Source organism: Salmo salar, chromosome ssa20 (genome assembly GCF_905237065.1).
Source record: "Salmo salar chromosome ssa20, Ssal_v3.1, whole genome shotgun sequence".
In the NCBI taxonomy this organism is placed as follows: Eukaryota; Metazoa; Chordata; class Actinopteri; order Salmoniformes; family Salmonidae; genus Salmo; species Salmo salar.
Window position 1 is genome coordinate 91280936 of NC_059461.1, and position 20927 is coordinate 91301862.

Here is a 20927-nt window from a genome sequence, read left to right on the forward strand (position 1 = left end):
GTGGAACAGACTAGTAGTGTTGGAAGGTGGATGAGATTGTTCTCATCTGATAGGGAACAGACTAGTAGTGTGGGAAGGTGGAACAGACTAGTAGTGTTGGAAGGTGGATGAGATTGTTCTCATCTGATAGGGAACAGACTAGTAGTGTGGGAAGGTGGGTGAGATTGTTCTCATCTGATAGGGAACAGACTAGTAGTGTGGGAAGGTGGGTGAGATTGTTCTCATCTGATAGGGAACAGACTAGTAGTGTTGGAAGGTGGAACAGACTAGTAGTGTGGGAAGGTGGGTGAGATTGTTCTCATCTGATAGGGAACAGACTAGTAGTGTTGGAAGGTGGAACAGGCTAGTAGTGTGGGAAGGTGGGTGAGATTGTTCTCATCTGATAGGGAACAGACTAGTAGTGTGGGAAGGTGGGTGAGTTTGTTCTCATCTGATAGGGAACAGACTAGTAGTGTGGGAAGGTGGGTGAGATTGTTCTCATCTGATAGGGAACAGACTAGTAGTGTGGGAAGGTGGGTGAGATTGTTCTCATCTGATAGGGAACAGACTAGTAGTGTTGGAAGGTGGGTGAGATTGTTCTCATCTGATAGGGAACAGACTAGTAGTGTTGGAAGGTGGGTGAGATTGTTCTCATCTGATAGGGAACAGACTAGTAGTTTCGGAAGGTGGGTGAGATTGTTCTCATCTGATAGGGAACAGACTAGTAGTGTGGGAAGGTGGGTGAGATTGTTCTCATCTGATAGGGAACAGACTAGTAGTGTTGGAAGGTGGAACAGACTAGTAGTGTTGGAAGGTGGGTGAGATTGTTCTCATCTGATAGGGAACAGACTAGTAGTGTGGGAAGGTGGGTGAGATTGTTCTCATCTAATAGGGAACAGACTAGTAGTGTGGGAAGGTGGGTGAGATTGTTCTCATCTGATAGGGAACAGACTAGTAGTGTGGGAAGGTGGGTGAGATTGTTCTCATCTGATAGGGAACAGACTAGTAGTGTGGGAAGGTGGGTGAGATTGTTCTCATCTGATAGGGAACAGACTAGTAGTGTGGGAAGGTGGAACAGACTAGTAGTGTTGGAAGGTGGATGAGATTGTTCTCATCTGATAGGGAACAGACTAGAAGTGTTGGAAGGTGGAACAGACTAGTAGTGTGGGAAGGTGGGTGAGATTGTTCTCATCTGATAGGGAACAGACTAGTAGTGTTGGAAGGTGGGTGAGATTGTTCTCATCTGATAGGGAACAGACTAGTAGTTTCGGAAGGTGGGTGAGATTGTTCTCATCCGATAGGGAACAGACTAGTAGTGTGGGAAGGTGGGTGAGATTGTTCTCATCTGATAGGGAACAGACTAGTAGTGTGGGAAGGTGGGTGAGATTGTTCTCATCTGATAGGGAACAGACTAGTAGTTTCGGAAGGTGGGTGAGATTGTTCTCATCTGATAGGGAACAGACTAGAAGTGTTGGAAGGTGGAACAGACTAGTAGTGTGGGAAGGTGGGTGAGATTGTTCTCATCTGATAGGGAACAGACTAGTAGTGTTGGAAGGTGGGTGAGATTGTTCTCATCTGATAGGGAACAGACTAGTAGTGTTGGAAGGTGGGTGAGATTGTTCTCATCCGATAGGGAACAGACTAGTAGTGTGGGAAGGTGGGTGAGATTGTTCTCATCTGATAGGGAACAGACTAGTAGTGTGGGAAGGTGGGTGAGATTGTTCTCATCTGATAGGGAACAGACTAGTAGTTTCGGAAGGTGGGTGAGATTGTTCTCATCTGATAGGGAACAGACTAGTAGTGTGGGAAGGTGGAACAGACTAGTAGTGTTGGAAGGTGGATGAGATTGTTCTCATCTGATAGGGAACAGACTAGTAGTGTTGGAAGGTGGGTGAGATTGTTCTCATCTGATAGGGAACAGACTAGTAGTGTTGGAAGGAAGGTGGGTGAGATTGTTCTCATCTGATAGGGAACAGACTAGTAGTGTTGGAAGGTGGGTGAGATTGTTCTCATCTGATAGGGAACAGACTAGTAGTGTGGGAAGGTGGGTGAGATTGTTCTCATCTGATAGGGAACAGACTAGTAGTGTGGGAAGGTGGGTGAGATTGTTCTCATCTGATAGGGAACAGACTAGTAGTGTGGGAAGGTGGGTGAGATTGTTCTCATCTGATAGGGAACAGACTAGTAGTGTTGGAAGGTGGAACAGACTAGTAGTGTGGGAAGGTGGGTGAGATTGTTCTCATCTGATAGGGAACAGACTAGTAGTGTTGGAAGGTGGAACAGGCTAGTAGTGTGGGAAGGTGGGTGAGATTGTTCTCATCTGATAGGGAACAGACTAGTAGTGTGGGAAGGTGGGTGAGTTTGTTCTCATCTGATAGGGAACAGACTAGTAGTGTGGGAAGGTGGGTGAGATTGTTCTCATCTGATAGGGAACAGACTAGTAGTGTGGGAAGGTGGGTGAGATTGTTCTCATCTGATAGGGAACAGACTAGTAGTGTTGGAAGGTGGGTGAGATTGTTCTCATCTGATAGGGAACAGACTAGTAGTGTTGGAAGGTGGGTGAGATTGTTCTCATCTGATAGGGAACAGACTAGTAGTTTCGGAAGGTGGGTGAGATTGTTCTCATCTGATAGGGAACAGACTAGTAGTGTGGGAAGGTGGGTGAGATTGTTCTCATCTGATAGGGAACAGACTAGTAGTGTTGGAAGGTGGAACAGACTAGTAGTGTTGGAAGGTGGGTGAGATTGTTCTCATCTGATAGGGAACAGACTAGTAGTGTGGGAAGGTGGGTGAGATTGTTCTCATCTGATAGGGAACAGACTAGTAGTGTGGGAAGGTGGGTGAGATTGTTCTCATCTGATAGGGAACAGACTAGTAGTGTGGGAAGGTGGGTGAGATTGTTCTCATCTGATAGGGAACAGACTAGTAGTGTGGGAAGGTGGGTGAGATTGTTCTCATCTGATAGGGAACAGACTAGTAGTGTGGGAAGGTGGAACAGACTAGTAGTGTTGGAAGGTGGGTGAGATTGTTCTCATCTGATAGGGAACAGACTAGTAGTGTTGGAAGGTGGAACAGACTAGTAGTGTGGGAAGGTGGGTGAGATTGTTCTCATCTGATAGGGAACAGACTAGTAGTGTTGGAAGGTGGGTGAGATTGTTCTCATCTGATAGGGAACAGACTAGTAGTTTCGGAAGGTGGGTGAGATTGTTCTCATCTGATAGGGAACAGACTAGTAGTGTGGGAAGGTGGGTGAGATTGTTCTCATCTGATAGGGAACAGACTAGTAGTGTGGGAAGGTGGGTGAGATTGTTCTCATCTGATAGGGAACAGACTAGTAGTTTCGGAAGGTGGGTGAGATTGTTCTCATCTGATAGGGAACAGACTAGTAGTGTTGGAAGGTGGAACAGACTAGTAGTGTGGGAAGGTGGGTGAGATTGTTCTCATCTGATAGGGAACAGACTAGTAGTGTTGGAAGGTGGGTGAGATTGTTCTCATCTGATAGGGAACAGACTAGTAGTGTTGGAAGGTGGGTGAGATTGTTCTCATCTGATAGGGAACAGACTAGTAGTGTGGGAAGGTGGGTGAGATTGTTCTCATCTGATAGGGAACAGACTAGTAGTGTGGGAAGGTGGATGAGATTGTTCTCATCTGATAGGGAACAGACTAGTAGTTTCGGAAGGTGGGTGAGATTGTTCTCATCTGATAGGGAACAGACTAGTAGTGTGGGAAGGTGGAACAGACTAGTAGTGTTGGAAGGTGGGTGAGATTGTTCTCATCTGATAGGGAACAGACTAGTAGTGTTGGAAGGTGGGTGAGATTGTTCTCATCTGATAGGGAACAGACTAGTAGTGTTGGAAGGAAGGTGGGTGAGATTGTTCTCATCTGATAGGGAACAGACTAGTAGTGTTGGAAGGTGGGTGAGATTGTTCTCATCTGATAGGGAACAGACTAGTAGTGTGGGAAGGTGGGTGAGATTGTTCTCATCTGATAGGGAACAGACTAGTAGTTTCGGAAGGTGGGTGAGATTGTTCTCATCTGATAGGCAACAGACTAGTAGTGTGGGAAGGTGGAACAGACTAGTAGTGTTGGAAGGTGGATGAGATTGTTCTCATCTGATAGGGAACAGACTAGTAGTGTGGGAAGGTGGGTGAGATTGTTCTCATCTGATAGGGAACAGACTAGTAGTGTGGGAAGGTGGGTGAGATTGTTCTCATCTGATAGGGAACAGACTAGTAGTGTTGGAAGGTGGAACAGACTAGTAGTGTGGGAAGGTGGGTGAGATTGTTCTCATCTGATAGGGAACAGACTAGTAGTGTTGGAAGGTGGAACAGACTAGTAGTGTGGGAAGGTGGGTGAGATTGTTCTCATCTGATAGGGAACAGACTAGTAGTGTTGGAAGGTGGGTGAGATTGTTCTCATCTGATAGGGAACAGACTAGTAGTGTTGGAAGGTGGGTGAGATTGTTCTCATCTGATAGGGAACAGACTAGTAGTGTGGGAAGGTGGGTGAGATTGTTCTCATCTGATAGGGAACAGACTAGTAGTGTTGGAAGGTGGGTGAGATTGTTCTCATCTGATAGGGAACAGACTAGTAGTGTGGGAAGGTGGGTGAGATTGTTCTCATCTGATAGGGAACAGACTAGTAGTGTGGGAAGGTGGAACAGACTAGTAGTGTTGGAAGGTGGATGAGATTGTTCTCATCTGATAGGGAACAGACTAGTAGTGTTGGAAGGTGGGTGAGATTGTTCTCATCTGATAGGGAACAGACTAGTAGTGTGGGAAGGTGGGTGAGATTGTTCTCATCTGATAGGGAACAGACTAGTAGTTTCGGAAGGTGGGTGAGATTGTTCTCATCTGATAGGGAACAGACTAGTAGTGTTGGAAGGTGGAACAGACTAGTAGTGTTGGAAGGTGGGTGAGATTGTTCTCATCTGATAGGGAACAGACTAGTCGTGTGGGAAGGTGGGTGAGATTGTTCTCATCTGATAGGGAACAGACTAGTAGTGTTGGAAGGTAGGTGAGATTGTTCTCATCTGATAGGGAACAGACTAGTAGTGTTGGAAGGTGGGTGAGATTGTTCTCATCCGATAGGGAACAGACTAGTAGTGTTGGAAGGTGGGTGAGATTGTTCTCATCTGATAGGGAACAGACTAGTAGTGTGGGAAGGTGGGTGAGATTGTTCTCATCTGATAGGGAACAGACTAGTAGTGTGGGAAGGTGGGTGAGATTGTTCTCATCTGATAGGGAACAGACTAGTAGTGTGGGAAGGTGGGTGAGATTGTTGGCTTCTACTTGTCGGGTCAGGAGGAGTAATATTCCCTTGAAGGTTATGACCAGGCTGTACATCTGATGTGCAAAAAGGCCCGTCCCTTGTAGTGCAAAAAGGCCCTTCCCTGTGGCTCAGTTGGTAGAGCATGGTGTTTGCAACGCCAGCATGGTGTGTGCAAAGCCAGGGTTGTGGGTTTGATTCCCACGGGGGGCCAGTACAAAAAAAGAAATGCCTGAAATGAAATGGATGCATTCACTACTGTAAGTTGCTCTGGATAAGAGCATCTGCTAAATGACTAAAATGTTAATGTAGTTCATTCATGAGGGTCATGATGTCCACGGTGAAAGCAAAATCAACCAACCATTCTTTATCTTGCAGTTGAGGTAAATCCACATATTTTCCTTTCATTTGCAAAAACTCAGCGATCTCTGACTTTAGGTCCCACACTCTTTTAAGCACCTTCCCCAAACTCAGCCAACTCTCGTTTCTGTGGTAGGGGAGATCAGCATGACCCGACTCTGTCTCTTCCAACAGTGAGACAAACTGCCTGTGGTTTAAAGATTTTCCTCTTATGAAGTTTACCACTTTAGTTACTGTATCCACAACATGGCTCATTTTCAGAACACATTTACAGAGCACCTCCTGATGAATAATGCAGGAAAATCATTTTCTGATCTGGGTTCAGCTCAGCTACTTGATCTTGTATTGTTTTCAAGAGGCCAACGTTTTTACCTGTCAAGTTTGGGCACCCATCAGAGGTCACACTGGATAACTTTTCAAAACTCAGTCCCAGCTTTGCCACACACTTATTAACCTCCAATAAATCTTTCCCTGTGGTTGTGCTCTTCATTGACTGCACTGAAGCTCCTCTGTAATTTCAGTCTGGGGTTCTGGGGTTCTGGAGTTCTGGAGTTCTGGGGTTATGGGGTTCTGGAGTTCTGGGGTTATGGGGTTCTGGAGTTCTGGGGTTCTGGGGTTATGGAGTTCTGGGGTTCTGGGGTTCTGGAGTTCTGGAGTTCTGGGGTTCTGGAGTTCTGGGTTTATGGGGTTCTGGAGTTCTGGAGTTCTGGGGTTCTAGAGTTCTGGGGTTATGGGGTTATGGAGTTCTGGGGTTCTGGGGTTCTGGAGTTCTGGAGTTCTGGGGTTATGGGGTTCTGGAGTTCTGGAGTTCTGGGGTTATGGGGTTCTGGAGTTCTGGGGTTCTGGAGTTCTGGGGTTATGGGGTTCTGGAGTTCTGGGGTTCTGGGGTTCTGGAGTTCTGGAGTTCTGGGGTTATGGGGTTCTGGAGTTCTGGATTTCTGGGGTTCTAGAGTTCTGGGGTTATGGAGTTCTGGAGTTCTGGGGTTCTGGGGTTATGGAGTTATGGGGTTCTGGAGTTCTGGAGTTCTGGAGTTCTGGGGTTCTGGGGTTCTGGAGTTCTGGGGTTATGGGGTTCTGGAGTTCTGGGTTTCTGGAGTTCTGGGGTTATGGGGTTCTGGAGTTCTGGGGTTATGGAGTTCTGGGGTTCTGGAGTTCTGGGGTTATGGGGTTCTGGGGTTATGGGGTTCTGGAGTTCTGGGGTTCTGGAGTTCTGGAGTTATGCCACGTAACAATATCAACAACTCTGCCGTGTCGTGTGCATCACTGCTCTCATCCAGGACCAAGGAGAAATAGGTGAAATCCTTTACCTCGTCTTTATACTGTTGTTCCACATTCTCTGCGATGTCCTCAACACGCCGTGTCACTGTTCGGCTTGACAGGGAAACATTTTCAAACAGCTCTTTCTTGTCGGTTGCAAGTATCGCTGCAGAGTCAATGAAACATTCTTTAATGAATTCACCCTCAGTGAATGGCTTGCTATGTTTAGCAATTTTGTGGGACAGTACATAGCTAGCTCTCACAATTCCCGTCATTTGCTGAATTCAGTTTTGTGAAAAGTCCTTGCTGCTTTTGCAACTGAGAAAGCAACTCTTTGGATGCACTTGCCCTCTGCTCAGAAGAGATATTTATATATTTCTCTGCATGCTTCGTCTGGAAGTGTCGGGAAATGTTGTAATCTTTCAAGACAGCGATGCTCTCTTTGCAACTAAGCACACAGCTTTCCCTGATACCTCAATAAAGAAATATTTCGATGTCCACTCTTGCTGTAACACCCTACATTCATTGTCTACTTTCCTTTTCTTTGAAATCTTAGAAAAAATATTTTTTTTGCGCAATTTCTAGCTAGCTACTATTTGTAACTGTGACGTGTGTGTCAGTCCTGTCGGTCACTGTCTGTCCTCGTACAGTTGTTATTTATACGTGCTTTCAAAATAAATGTCCCACAAGCATTGTGTAATGGCTGTCTGTGGAAGTAGACCAATGTGCAGCGGAGTTAGTGTTCATCTTGAGTTTTAATAAACGTAAGAACACTATACAACAAAACAAGAAAACCGACAGCCAAACAGTCCTGTCAGGTGCAAGACACTAAAAATAAACAATCCCCCACAAAACCCAAAGGAAAAACAGGCTCCTTATGTGTGACTCCCAATCAGCAACAACGAACTACAGCTGTGCCTGATTGGGAGCCACACACGGCCCAAAACAAAGAAATAAAAAACATAGAAGAATTAACATAGAACGCCCACCCAATGTAACACCCTGGCCTAACCAAAATAAAGAACAAAAACCCCTCTCTATGGCCAGGGCGTTACACGTTGGGAGTTAAATCATTACACAAAGGTGAGTATTTATTGGACTTTTAATTTGAATAACAAATACGTATTTCAAAACTTTACTATCGCAAATTCTTTATGTGATCTGAGCATGATTCTGCGGGCCGTATTGAATCAGGTCCCGGGTCACATACGGCGCCCTGGACCGGCCTTCGCCCAGGCCTGGACTAGATACTATGTCCTTTGATGCGGCTGACGGTGCGTTTTGGCTGCTGTTGCACCATCTACAGTACCAGGAATAGTCTAATAGTCTTTGTTGTTGAACTAGTCTTTGTTGTTGAACTAGTCTATGTTGTTGAACTAGTCTTTGTTGTTGAACTAGTCTTTGTTGTTGAACTAGTCTTTGTTGTTGAACTAGTCTTTGTTGTTGAACTAGTCTTTGTTGTTGAACTAGTCTTTGTTGTTGAACTAGTCTTTGTTGTTGAACTAGTTGTTGTTGTTGATGGTGTTGGTCAACTGTTGTTGTGGAACGTTTAGGGCCCATTGTCAGGACTCCTGACCCTAGGCGTGCTCTGATAGGCAGATATAGTAAAGGGGTGTGTCCCAGCATTTGTTCCCTGATGGAGAGAGACAGACAGCTGGGTCCTAAGAGCGAGGCCCCTGATCCTTTCACTTCACCTGTCTCTCTGTGTTGTCTGGAGTCGGCGGTACTACTGCTACCACAAGGCCAGACTGTGGCACCTGCTGTTCACTTTACTGCTTGGACTGCACCCTCCGTTCTTATTTACATCCACAGACACTGAGACTATGTGGGCCTGGCTGGGTGGGTGCGTGGGTGGCTGGGTGGGTGTGTGTTTCTCTCAGAAGCCATGCCCAGTAGCCTCCAGTTAGATTTTGTAGACTGAAACAGAGAAAACAGCTGTTAACATACCATCCCTGGGTGGACATCATCCCATCCCAGTGTCTGTAGACACTTCTCCTTTCTGTCTCTCTCTCTCTCTCTCTCTCTCTCTCTCTGTGTCTCTCTCTCTCTCTCTCTCTCTCTCTCTCTCTCTCTCTCTCTCTCTGTCTCTGTCTCTGTCTCTCTCTCTCTGTCTCTCTCTCTCTCTCTCTGTCTCTCTGTCTCTCGCTCTCTCTCTTTCTCTATATCTATATCTCTCTCTATATCTCTATATATATACATCTACTCGTCCATGAAACAGTAGCCTTGCTTGGTAGCTATGAGTCCAACAGACAGAGAGCCTGGTATGGTATGGTACTTGGTGGTGAGATAAGATAATCTGCCTATAATGTGTTTGGCTGAAGACAGACAGACTGACAAAGAGACAGACAGACAGACAGACAGAGAGAGACAGTCTAGTAGCTTCTGCCATGATAGCCACCAACCTCATTACTTAGAGTGATAAATACTTATACTAATACAAGATGCTACAAGATACTAAAGGAAACGACAAGATAATACATTATACTTGAGCTGACTTGAGCCATGAGTTCCTCTGGAACTTCCTCTGTAGTTCGTCTGGTGACTTACAGAACACTGTCATGGTTTCTGCCCTATCATTGATCTCCTGTAAGAGTGACTAACTATCACGCAGGAAGCTCCAATGTATACATTACTGGGATACTTTGGACCTTTTCTGACAGTGTTTCTTCAGAGGGTATCCACCAATGGGGAGGAGGAAGAACTGCGTACATGTGAGTGTTACTTCTTCACTTTGGTGGTTGATCTTGCAGTTGGCGCTGTTGTCTTGTGGTGCTGAACTTAAGATGCTTGTAGAAGAGATTCAACCATCAATTGAATTGATATTTTGGTTAACACTTTTCTTGAAGCTGCTTCTTATGAAGTGTTACATGTGCTTATTACCATTTATAGCAACTACGTATGCAGTCACAGAGTATTATGAAACAGTTCCATGTGTCTGTATGAAGGCTTAATGTCGTTACCTACAGTGTGTTTCAGTTACATACCATATGTAGTGGTTGTTTACAATCAGACATTGTAATACAGCATGCGTAGTATGTAGCATCTATGCTTGGTGGACCATAATGGTCTAATCACATCACATTTTAATGGTCACATACACATGGTTAGCAGATGTTAATGCAAGTGTAGCGAAATGCTTGTAATAGTCCCCCAGATACCTCTGCTAGGTTAGCACTGAGTTACTGTAATATAGACCCAGATACCTCTGCTAGGTTAGCACTGAGTTACTGTAATATCCACCAGATACCTCTGCTAGGTTAGCACTGAGTTACAGTAATATCCACCAGATACCTCTGCTAGGTTAGCACTGAGTTACTGTAATATCCCCCAGATACCTCTGCTAGGTTAGCACTGAGTTACTGTAATATCCCCCAGATACCTCTGCCAGGTTAGCACTGAGTTACTGTAATATAGACCCAGATACCTCTGCTAGGTTAGCACTGAGTTACTGTAATATCCACCAGATACCTCTGCTAGGTTAGCACTGAGTTACAGTAATATCCCCCAGATACTTCTGCTAGGTTAGCACTGAGTTACTGTAATATCCCCCAGATACCTCTGCCAGGTTAGCACTGAGTTACAGTAATATCCCCCAGATACCTCTGCTAGGTTAGCACTGAGTTACTGTAAGATCCCCCAGATACATCTGCTAGGTTAGCACTGAGTTACTGTAATATCCCCCAGATACCTCTGCTAGGTTAGCACTGAGTTACTGTAATATCCCCCAGATACCTCTGCTAGGTTAGCACTGAGTTACTGTAATATCCCCCAGATACCTCTGCTAGGTTAGCACTGAGTTACAGTAATATCCCCCAGATACCTCTGCTAGGTTAGCACTGAGTTACTGTAATATCCACCAGATACCTCTGCTAGGTTAGCACTGAGTTACAGTAATATCCCCCAGATACTTCTGCTAGGTTAGCACTGAGTTACTGTAATATCCCCCAGATACCTCTGCTAGGTTAGCACTGAGTTACTGTAATATCCACCAGATACCTCTGCTAGGTTAGCACTGAGTTACAGTAATATCCACCAGATACTTCTGCTAGGTTAGCACTGAGTTACTGTAATATCCCCCAGATACCTCTGCTAGGTTAGCACTGAGTTACTGTAATATCCCCCAGATACCTCTGCCAGGTTAGCACTGAGTTACAGTAATATCCCCCAGATACCTCTGCTAGGTTAGCACTGAGTTACTGTAAGATCCCCCAGATACCTCTGCTAGGTTAGCACTGAGTTACTGTAATATCCACCAGATACCTCTGCCAGGTTAGCACTGAGTTACTGTAATATAGACCCAGATACCTCTGCTAGGTTAGCACTGAGTTACTGTAATATCCACCAGATACCTCTGCTAGGTTAGCACTGAGTTACTGTAATATCCCCCAGATACCTCTGCTAGGTTAGCACTGAGTTACTGTAATATCCCCCAGATACCTCTGCCAGGTTAGCACTGAGTTACTGTAATATAGACCCAGATACCTCTGCTAGGTTAGCACTGAGTTACTGTAATATCCACCAGATACTTCTGCTAGGTTAGCACTGAGTTACTGTAATATCCACCAGATACCTCTGCTAGGTTAGCACTGAGTTACTGTAATATCCCCCAGATACCTCTGCTAGGTTAGCACTGAGTTACTGTAATATCCACCAGATACCTCTGCTAGGTTAGCGCTGAGTTACTGTAATATAGACCCAGATACCTCTGCTAGGTTAGCACTGAGTTACTGTAATATCCACCTGATACCTCTGCTAGGTTAGCGCTGAGTTACTGTAATATCCCCCAGATACCTCTGCTAGGTTAGCACTGAGTTACTGTAATATCCCCCAGATACCTCTGCTAGGTTAGCACTGAGTTACTGTAACATCCCCCAGATACCTCTGCTAGGTTAGCGCTGAGTTACTGTAATATAGACCCAGATACCTCTGCTAGGTTAGCACTGAGTTACTGTAATATCCACCAGATACCTCTGCTAGGTTAGCGCTGAGTTACTGTAATATCCCCCAGATACCTCTGCTAGGTTAGCACTGAGTTACTGTAATATCCCCCAGATACCTCTGCCAGGTTAGCACTGAGTTACTGTAATATAGACCCAGATACCTCTGCTAGGTTAGCACTGAGTTACTGTAATATCCACCAGATACTTCTGCTAGGTTAGCACTGAGTTACTGTAATATCCACCAGATACCTCTGCTAGGTTAGCACTGAGTTACTGTAATATCCCCCAGATACCTCTGCTAGGTTAGCACTGAGTTACTGTAATATAGACCCAGATACCTCTGCTAGGTTAGCACTGAGTTACTGTAATATCCACCAGATACCTCTGCTAGGTTAGCGCTGAGTTACTGTAATATCCCCCAGATACCTCTGCTAGGTTAGCACTGAGTTACTGTAATATCCACCAGATACCTCTGCTAGGTTAGCACTGAGTTACTGTAATATCCCCCAGATACCTCTGCTAGGTTAGCACTGAGTTACTGTAATATCCACCAGATACCTCTGCTAGGTTAGCGCTGAGTTACTGTAATATAGACCCAGATACCTCTGCTAGGTTAGCACTGAGTTACTGTAATATCCACCAGATACCTCTGCTAGGTTACCGCTGAGTTACTGTAATATCCCCCAGATACCTCTGCTAGGTTAGCACTGAGTTACTGTAATATCCACCAGATACCTCTGCTAGGTTAGCACTGAGTTACTGTAATATCCACCAGATACCTCTGCTAGGTTAGCGCTGAGTTACTGTAATATAGACCCAGATACCTCTGCTAGGTTAGCACTGAGTTACTGTAATATCCACCAGATACCTCTGCTAGGTTAGCGCTGAGTTACTGTAATATCCCCCAGATATCTCTGCTAGGTTAGCACTGAGTTACTGTAATATCCCCCAGATACCTCTGCTAGGTTAGCACTGAGTTACTGTAATATCCACCAGATACCTCTGCTAGGTTAGCACTGAGTTACTGTAATATCCACCAGATACCTCTGCTAGGTTAGCGCTGAGTTACTGTAATATAGACCCAGATACCTCTGCTAGGTTAGCACTGAGTTACTGTAATATCCACCAGATACCTCTGCTAGGTTAGCGCTGAGTTACTGTAATATCCCCCAGATATCTCTGCTAGGTTAGCACTGAGTTACTGTAATATCCACCAGATACCTCTGCTAGGTTAGCACTGAGTTACTGTAATATCCACCAGATACCTCTGCTAGGTTAGCACTGAGTTACTGTAATATCCCCCAGATACCTCTGCTAGGTTAGCACTGAGTTACTGTAATATCCACCAGATACCTCTGCTAGGTTAGCGCTGAGTTACTGTAATATAGACCCAGATACCTCTGCTAGGTTAGCACTGAGTTACTGTAATATCCACCAGATACCTCTGCTAGGTTAGCGCTGAGTTACTGTAATATCCCCCAGATACCTCTGCTAGGTTAGCACTGAGTTACTGTAATATCCACCAGATACCTCTGCTAGGTTAGCACTGAGTTACTGTAATATCCCCCAGATACCTCTGCTAGGTTAGCACTGAGTTACTGTAATATCCACCAAATACCTCTGCTAGGTTAGCGCTGAGTTACTGTAATATAGACCCAGATACCTCTGCTAGGTTAGCACTGAGTTACTGTAATATCCACCAGATACCTCTGCTAGGTTAGCGCTGAGTTACTGTAATATAGACCCAGATACCTCTGCTAGGTTAGCACTGAGTTACTGTAATATCCACCAGATACCTCTGCTAGGTTAGCGCTGAGTTACTGTAATATCCCCCAGATACCTCTGCTAGGTTAGCACTGAGTTACTGTAATATCCACCAGATACCTCTGCTAGGTTAGCACTGAGTTACTGTAATATCCCCCAGATACCTCTGCTAGGTTAGCACTGAGTTACTGTAATATCCACCAGATACCTCTGCTAGGTTAGCGCTGAGTTACTGTAATATAGACCCAGATACCTCTGCTAGGTTAGCGCTGAGTTACTGTAATATCCACCAGATACCTCTGCTAGGTTAGCACTGAGTTACTGTAATATCCCCCAGATACCTCTGCTAGGTTAGCACTGAGTTACTTTAATATCCCCCAGATACCTCTGCTAGGTTAGCACTGAGTTACTGTAATATCCACCAGATACCTCTGCTAGGTTAGCGCTGAGTTACTGTAATATAGACCCAGATACCTCTGCTAGGTTAGCACTGAGTTACTGTAATATCCACCAGATACCTCTGCTAGGTTAGCGCTGAGTTACTGTAATATCCCCCAGATACCTCTGCTAGGTTAGCACTGAGTTACTGTAATATCCACCAGATACCTCTGCTAGGTTAGCACTGAGTTACTGTAATATCCCCCAGATACCTCTGCTAGGTTAGCACTGAGTTACTGTAATATCCACCAGATACCTCTGCTAGGTTAGCGCTGAGTTACTGTAATATAGACCCAGATACCTCTGCTAGGTTAGCACTGAGTTACTGTAATATCCACCAGATACCTCTGCTAGGTTAGCGCTGAGTTACTGTAATATCCCCCAGATACCTCTGCTAGGTTAGCACTGAGTTACTGTAATATCCACCAGATACCTCTGCTAGGTTAGCACTGAGTTACTGTAATATAGACCCAGATACCTCTGCTAGGTTAGCGCTGAGTTACTGTAATATAGACCCAGATACCTCTGCTAGGTTAGCACTGAGTTACTGTAATATCCACCAGATACCTCTGCTAGGTTAGCACTGAGTTACTGTAATATCCCCCAGATACCTCTGCTAGGTTAGCACTGAGTTACAGTAATATCCCCCAGATACCTCTGCTAGGTTAGCACTGAGTTACTGTCGTATTCTCCATGCTGCACCTTCACACAGCACTGCTGACTAGGAATACTCTTCTCCTTCTCTTTCTCTCTTTCTCCCTCTTGACTATAATAAACACAGGCCTGGTGGCATCATGTCCCATTCATCAGCCTGGACATGACAGCTAGCCCGGGGATCTTCTTGTGTAGTCCTGCTATATTCCAAATTGCACCCTATTCCCTATGTAGTGCACTACTTTTAACCAGGGCCCTATGGCACCCTATTCCTAATGTTGTGCACTACTTTTAACCAGGGCCCTATAGAGAATAGGGTGCCATTTGGGAAAGGACCCTCTCTTTGTCTCCCCTCTGTTCTGCCCAGCTGGCATGTTAGTTTACTGCTGTCTGTAGCTGACTGTCTTAACGAGCTGCCTTTGGCTGGGATGAACTTGAACACGAGACTCAGAGTCATACAGTGTACTGGATATCCAGGCCACGGTTGAACACACACACACACACACACACTCTCTCACACACACAATCAGATGCTTGCTTCATTATCTATGTGTCTATTGGCTGCCTGGGGGAGAAATAACTGCTCCTGCTGTGGTACCATACCTTTAAATCTCCCAGGAAATACACCAGAGTTGTGTCCCAAATGGTCAAAAGTAGTGCACTAAAATAGCTAATAGTGAACCATTTGGGACGCTGATTTTACTCTAGCCTACAGTCATCTCTCTCTTGCTGTTGGTCTGTGAGTTTCACTTAGACATGGGGATGTACATTACACTACCTTATGTATTACAACAACAAAAAAACTATTCATTATATATTTTTTATTATTTATATTTAATTCAACATGACAGTGGCTTGGCTTCTTCTTACACGACTAAGCCAGCCGTGCCAATTCTGCTTTTAAAAAGACAGAGAGCTGAGAAGAAGAGCAAGACTCACTGATGAATGGAGAGAGAGAGAGAGAGATGGGACATTAATCTGAGGTCAACCTATCAGACGAGCTCTTCTGTCATCTAGGAATTCCGTGTTCTTCCCTTTATCTCCTCCTCCCTGTCACCTCTTGGTTATGTTGTTGTCACTTTGTTCCGTTTCAATGTCCTATTTTTTTGTTGTTGCTGCATTTGAATACTTCTCTTCAGTCCTGATTTTACTGCTCTGACTTCTAACATGTACATCATATACAGTAGAACAAGTATCTTTGTTTGTTCTGATGTGCCAGTAGTGATTGTGTCAGTGTTATCTGGCTCTCATCCAAGTCTCCTCTGAGAACTGAAGACATTATTCTGCTGTGTTGACGATATTGATCTTCACCATGAAGAGTGCCGCTTCAATCCTATAGATTTTTTTTCAACCTGAAGAATGCTGCTTCGACTCAGCAGGTAAAGCTGAATACTTTCCGCTTCCTGCCAGCTAGTCAGACATGGCTTTATGGAAGCTGATGATTGTCCTGTATGGGGCTAGAGACCTCTGTCTTTAAGAAGGAGCTCATTGAAGATGGAGTAGGTAGGTAGGTAGGTAGGACCAGGAGACTGCCAGTCATTAATACAGACCTAGTGACCCAGCACACCTCCTTCTCAGAGATAGCTGTATTGACACTGAGAATGGGGGAAACCCGGTTATTACTGGTTAAACACTGTATGTTTAGTTTTTTGATGCCGTCATTGTTTTTCAATTCAATAGGATGTTACAACGCTTTCTTGTTGCACTGTTGTATGCAGCGCTAATTCAGCCAACACCAAATGTTGATTGTGGAAACATTTATCATGTTATGAATTATTGAGTTGTGTACAAACCAACTAACCAACAGGCAGCCCCCCCCCCCCCCGATTCAGAGGGGTTTGGTTAAATGTGGAAGACACATTTCAGTTGAATGCATTCAGTTGTACAACTGACTAGGTATCCCCCCCTTTCCCACATTCTACCTGGAACCAAAAAGGGTTCTACCTGGAACCAAAAAGGGTTCTACCTGGAACCAAACCAAAAAGGGTTCTACCTGGAACCAAAAAGGGTTCTACCTGGAACCAAACCAAAAAGGGTTCTACCTGGAACCAAAAAGGGTTCTACCTGGAACCAAAAAGCGTTCTACCTGGAACCAAAAAGGGTTCTACCTGGAACCAAAAAGGGTTCTACCTGGAACCAAAAAGCGTTCTACCTGGAACCAAAAAGGGTTCTACCTGGAACCAAAAAGGGTTCTACCTGGAACCAAAAAGGGTTCTACCTGGAACCAAAAAGGGTTCTCCTATGGAGACAGCCAAATAACCCTTTTTTCTAAGAGTGTACTGTATTCAGTAAATAGGTGTTTTATTGTATTGAGCCTAAACCTAAACCTAACCCTAACGTAACCCTAACGTAACCCTAACGTTTCCCTCCATCTGTCCCCTCTCTAGGTCCCAGCAGTGGTAGCGATGACACCCCCCTTCCCCTGTCCCCTGTACCCCCCAGCCACAGCAGCCCCCAGCCCCCCAACGCCCCTGCCCTCCACCGCCGCTCCGTGCTGCCCCCGGCCCGAGTCTCTCCCACGGGTAAGCTCTACCCCCCCCACCAAATCCTCCACCCATCCCGTGGGTATCCCCCCCCCCCCCAGCCAGTTTGGTTCAACACTCGTCTCTCCTTAGTGGAGTCTGGTTCAACCCACTATTTGTGTCCTAGTATTGTGATGCCAGACTCCATAGTTTAGTCCTCTCAGGCTCCGATGGTGAGACATGTTGTGTATCAGCGTCTAGGTGGTGTTAACATTACCATTTGTCCCACACTAGTCCAGAACAACTGTCACACCTCGTGGCGCACTGACACACACACACACACACACACACACACACACACACACACACACACACATGCTCTCTCTCTCTCTCGCTCTCTCTCTCTCTCTCACACACACACACGCACACCAGGCATGCTATAACATCAGCTTGCCACTGTCTGTGACCACATGACCATTGGCATCCCCATGTCTGCTCTTACAGATGAACAGATATATTTCCATAAAAGAAGCTTCTCTCTGCATCGTGGTGTAACTCCAACATCTAAACGTGTCAATCACGTGTCAATCACATGTCAATCACGTGTCATTCATGTGTCAATCACGTGTCAATCATGTGTCAATCATGTGTCAATCATGTGTCAATCATGTGTCAATCATGTGTCATTCATGTGTCATTCACATGTCTTTCCTATGTTCAAAACGTGTAAATAAGTTCGGCACCACATTGCTATTACTCTGTTAGTGTCTCTAATGTAGCTGCATAGCAATGCTAGGAATGCTGGGTATGTGAGAAGCAGCAGAGTGGTACACACACACACACACACACACACACACACACACACACACACACACACCTGGGTTCAAGAAGTATCTTTTTTCTTCCACACATGATCAAGCTTTCCTGACGCGATAGAACCAATGGCATAGTCCACAAAAGTACAAACCCCGCCCATCTGGCTCAATCGAACGCTCGATAGTATCTGAAAGAAAACAAACGCTATTTAAACCCAAGTCTAGGTTATTCACAGCTCTACCAGTCCACTACAGACACTAATGGAGCTACAGTAGAAAAGGCTGACAAAACTAACTGGCCCATTGGGTCCTATAACGATCCTCAGCTAAATACACATACTTAGCTGTCAACACGCTTTGAACGTTTAAGAGCTTGTTTGTGTAACAGTTTAGCTTCCGTCCCTCTCCTCGCCCCAACCCAGGCTTGAACCAGGGACCCTACTGCATACATCAACAACTGACACCCCACGAAACATCGTCACCCATCGCGCCACAAAAGCCGAGGCCCTTGCAGAGCAAAGGGGAACAACTACTTCAAGGTCTCAGAGCGAGTGACGTCACCCGATTGAAACGCTATTAGCGCTCACCACCGCTAACTAGCTAGCCGTTTCACATCGGTTACATTTGGCATACCGAATCTCTTCAAACCGTTGATAGACGTACGTTCGATATGTCCGCAATTCAGAGGCTTTGAGGAATTAAGCATGAATTCAGCCCTTAGTAGTACTTGGTGTGTAGCATAATATGTATGTGAGAATATTTTATTGAATCCTAGAAGGCAATTGAAGAATGAAAAAATAAAAAAATAAAAAAATAGGTGAGAGACACAGCAATGATTTAAGGGCAAAAAGTCTGTAAGGATCATTACCATTGCGACCTCTTGCATCACGTAGATAGATAGTACTGTGTGTGTCCCCGACGCCATGCTTACTTATGTCAGCATTATCCTAGCAGCTCTGTGCTGTACTGTAGACTTGGGTCCTGCTGCCCTCTAGTGGTAGCATGGTGTACTGTAGGTGTGTTAAGCAGAACACTGCAGTGGTACGGTGGGCTCTGGCCAAGAATCATGGAGGAAAACTGGTACTGTGATGCCTCCTAGTGGCCACCGTTTGTCTCACACACCATCTACCGTACTGTATCATCTCTCTGTTTTTATCAAGTCAATTCAAGAGGCTGTATTGGCATGGGAAACGTGTGTTTACATTGCCAAAGCAAGCGAAATAGATCATGTACAAAAGGTGAAATAGACAATAAAAAATGAACAGTAAACATTACACTCACAGAAGTTTTAAAAGAATAAAGACATTTCAAATGTCATTTTATGTCTGTATACAGTGTTGTAATGATGTGTAAATGGTTAAAGTACAAAAGGGAAAATAAACATAAATATGAATTGTATTTACAACGGTGTTTCTTCTTCACTGGTTGACCTTTTCTTGTGGCAACAGGTCACAAATCTTAGTATTTCACCCAATAGATTCAGGATTTAACCAAAATTGGATTTGTTTTCTAATTCTCTGTGGGTCTGTGTAATCTGAGGGAAATATGTGTCTCTAATATGGTCATACATTTGGCAGGAAGTTAGGAAGTGCAGCTCAGTTTCCATCTCATTTTGTGGGCAGTGTTGCACATGGCCTGTCTTCTCTTGAGAGCCAGGTCTCTCTCTCTCTCTCTCACCTTATTGGTTACGTAACATATTGCCTACTTAACTGAAGAGCTCTTTAGATAAAACAGTTATGTTTTAGAAAAGGTTTGTAATAAACTATTAAGTGATTTCATGTGGAAAGCTCACAGATGTCAGTGTGTCAAGTCAACATGGTGCCAGAGAGAGTTATGGGTATTTAACTGACAGGGTCAAGTCAACATGGTGCCAGAGAGAGTTATGGGTATTTAACTGACAGGGTCAAGTCAACATGGTGCCAGAGAGAGTTATGGGTATTTAACTGACAGGGTCAAGTCAACATGGTGCCAGAGAGAGTTATGGGTATTTAACTGACAGGGTCAAGTCAACATGGTGCCAGAGAGAGTTATGGGTATTTAACTGACAGGGTCAAGTCAACATGGTGCCAGAGAGAATTATGGGTATTTAATTGACAGGGTCAAGTCAACAAGGTGCCAGAGAGAATTATGGGTATTTAACTGACAGGGTCAAGTCAACATGGTGCCAGAGAGAACTATGGGTATTTAACTGACAGGGTCAAGTCAACATGGTGCCAGAGAGAGTTATGGGTATTTAACTGACAGGGTCAAGTCAACATGGTGCCAGAGAGAACTATGGGTATTTAACTGACAGGGTCAAGTCAACAAGGTGCCAGAGAGAGTTATGGGTATTTAACTGACAGGGTCAAGTCAACAAGGTGCCAGAGAGAGTTATGGGTATTTAACTGACAGGGTCAAGTCAACATGGTGCCAGAGAGAATTATGGGTATTTAACTGACAGGGTCAAGTCAACATGGTGCCAGAGAGAGTTATGGGTATTTAACTGACAGGGTCAAGTCAACATGGTGCCAGAGAGAACTATGGGTATTTAACTGACAGGGTCAAGTCAACATGGTGCCAGAGAGAATTATGGGTATTTACAGGATCTCATATTCTGTCTATCAGCCTTACAACCATTTCAGTTTTCTTTTGACATGTTTAATTTTCTTTTTTCTTGGATCAATGATATATCTGTTATGAGGTTAGGGATCAAGTCAAAGTGTATTTGTCGTGTATAGAATACAGTATAGTGTACACACTGTAGAATGAAATGCTTACTCGTAAGCACTCGTAAGCACAAACAGTGCATCATCTATGGAGAAGTATTCAGGTGAAACGTAAAGCAAAACGTTGGGTTTTGACTGTTCTATTTCTGACGATGGATGGTTCTATGCTTCAGCTTCTAGGAAGGAGATTCAGAGGGATGTACCACCCGCAGTCTCCTCCCCTAAACGGTTCGCAGTGGTTTCACCCAAACCCCAGTCCCCTGGTGAGTGCACAGATCATATTAC

The 20927-nt window shown here is 44.8% G+C and overlaps 1 protein-coding gene across 1 annotated transcript in view; it reads left to right on the forward strand.

Moving 5' to 3' along the window:
- Positions 1-20927, forward strand: part of mtus2b (microtubule associated tumor suppressor candidate 2b) — a 142101-nt gene that overhangs the window by 64809 nt on the left and 56365 nt on the right. The window contains exons 6-7 of the mRNA XM_045703428.1: positions 17048-17182; positions 20816-20905. Of these exons, the coding sequence (XP_045559384.1) occupies positions 17048-17182; positions 20816-20905 (225 nt within the window). The remainder of the gene's footprint in view (positions 1-17047; positions 17183-20815; positions 20906-20927) is intronic.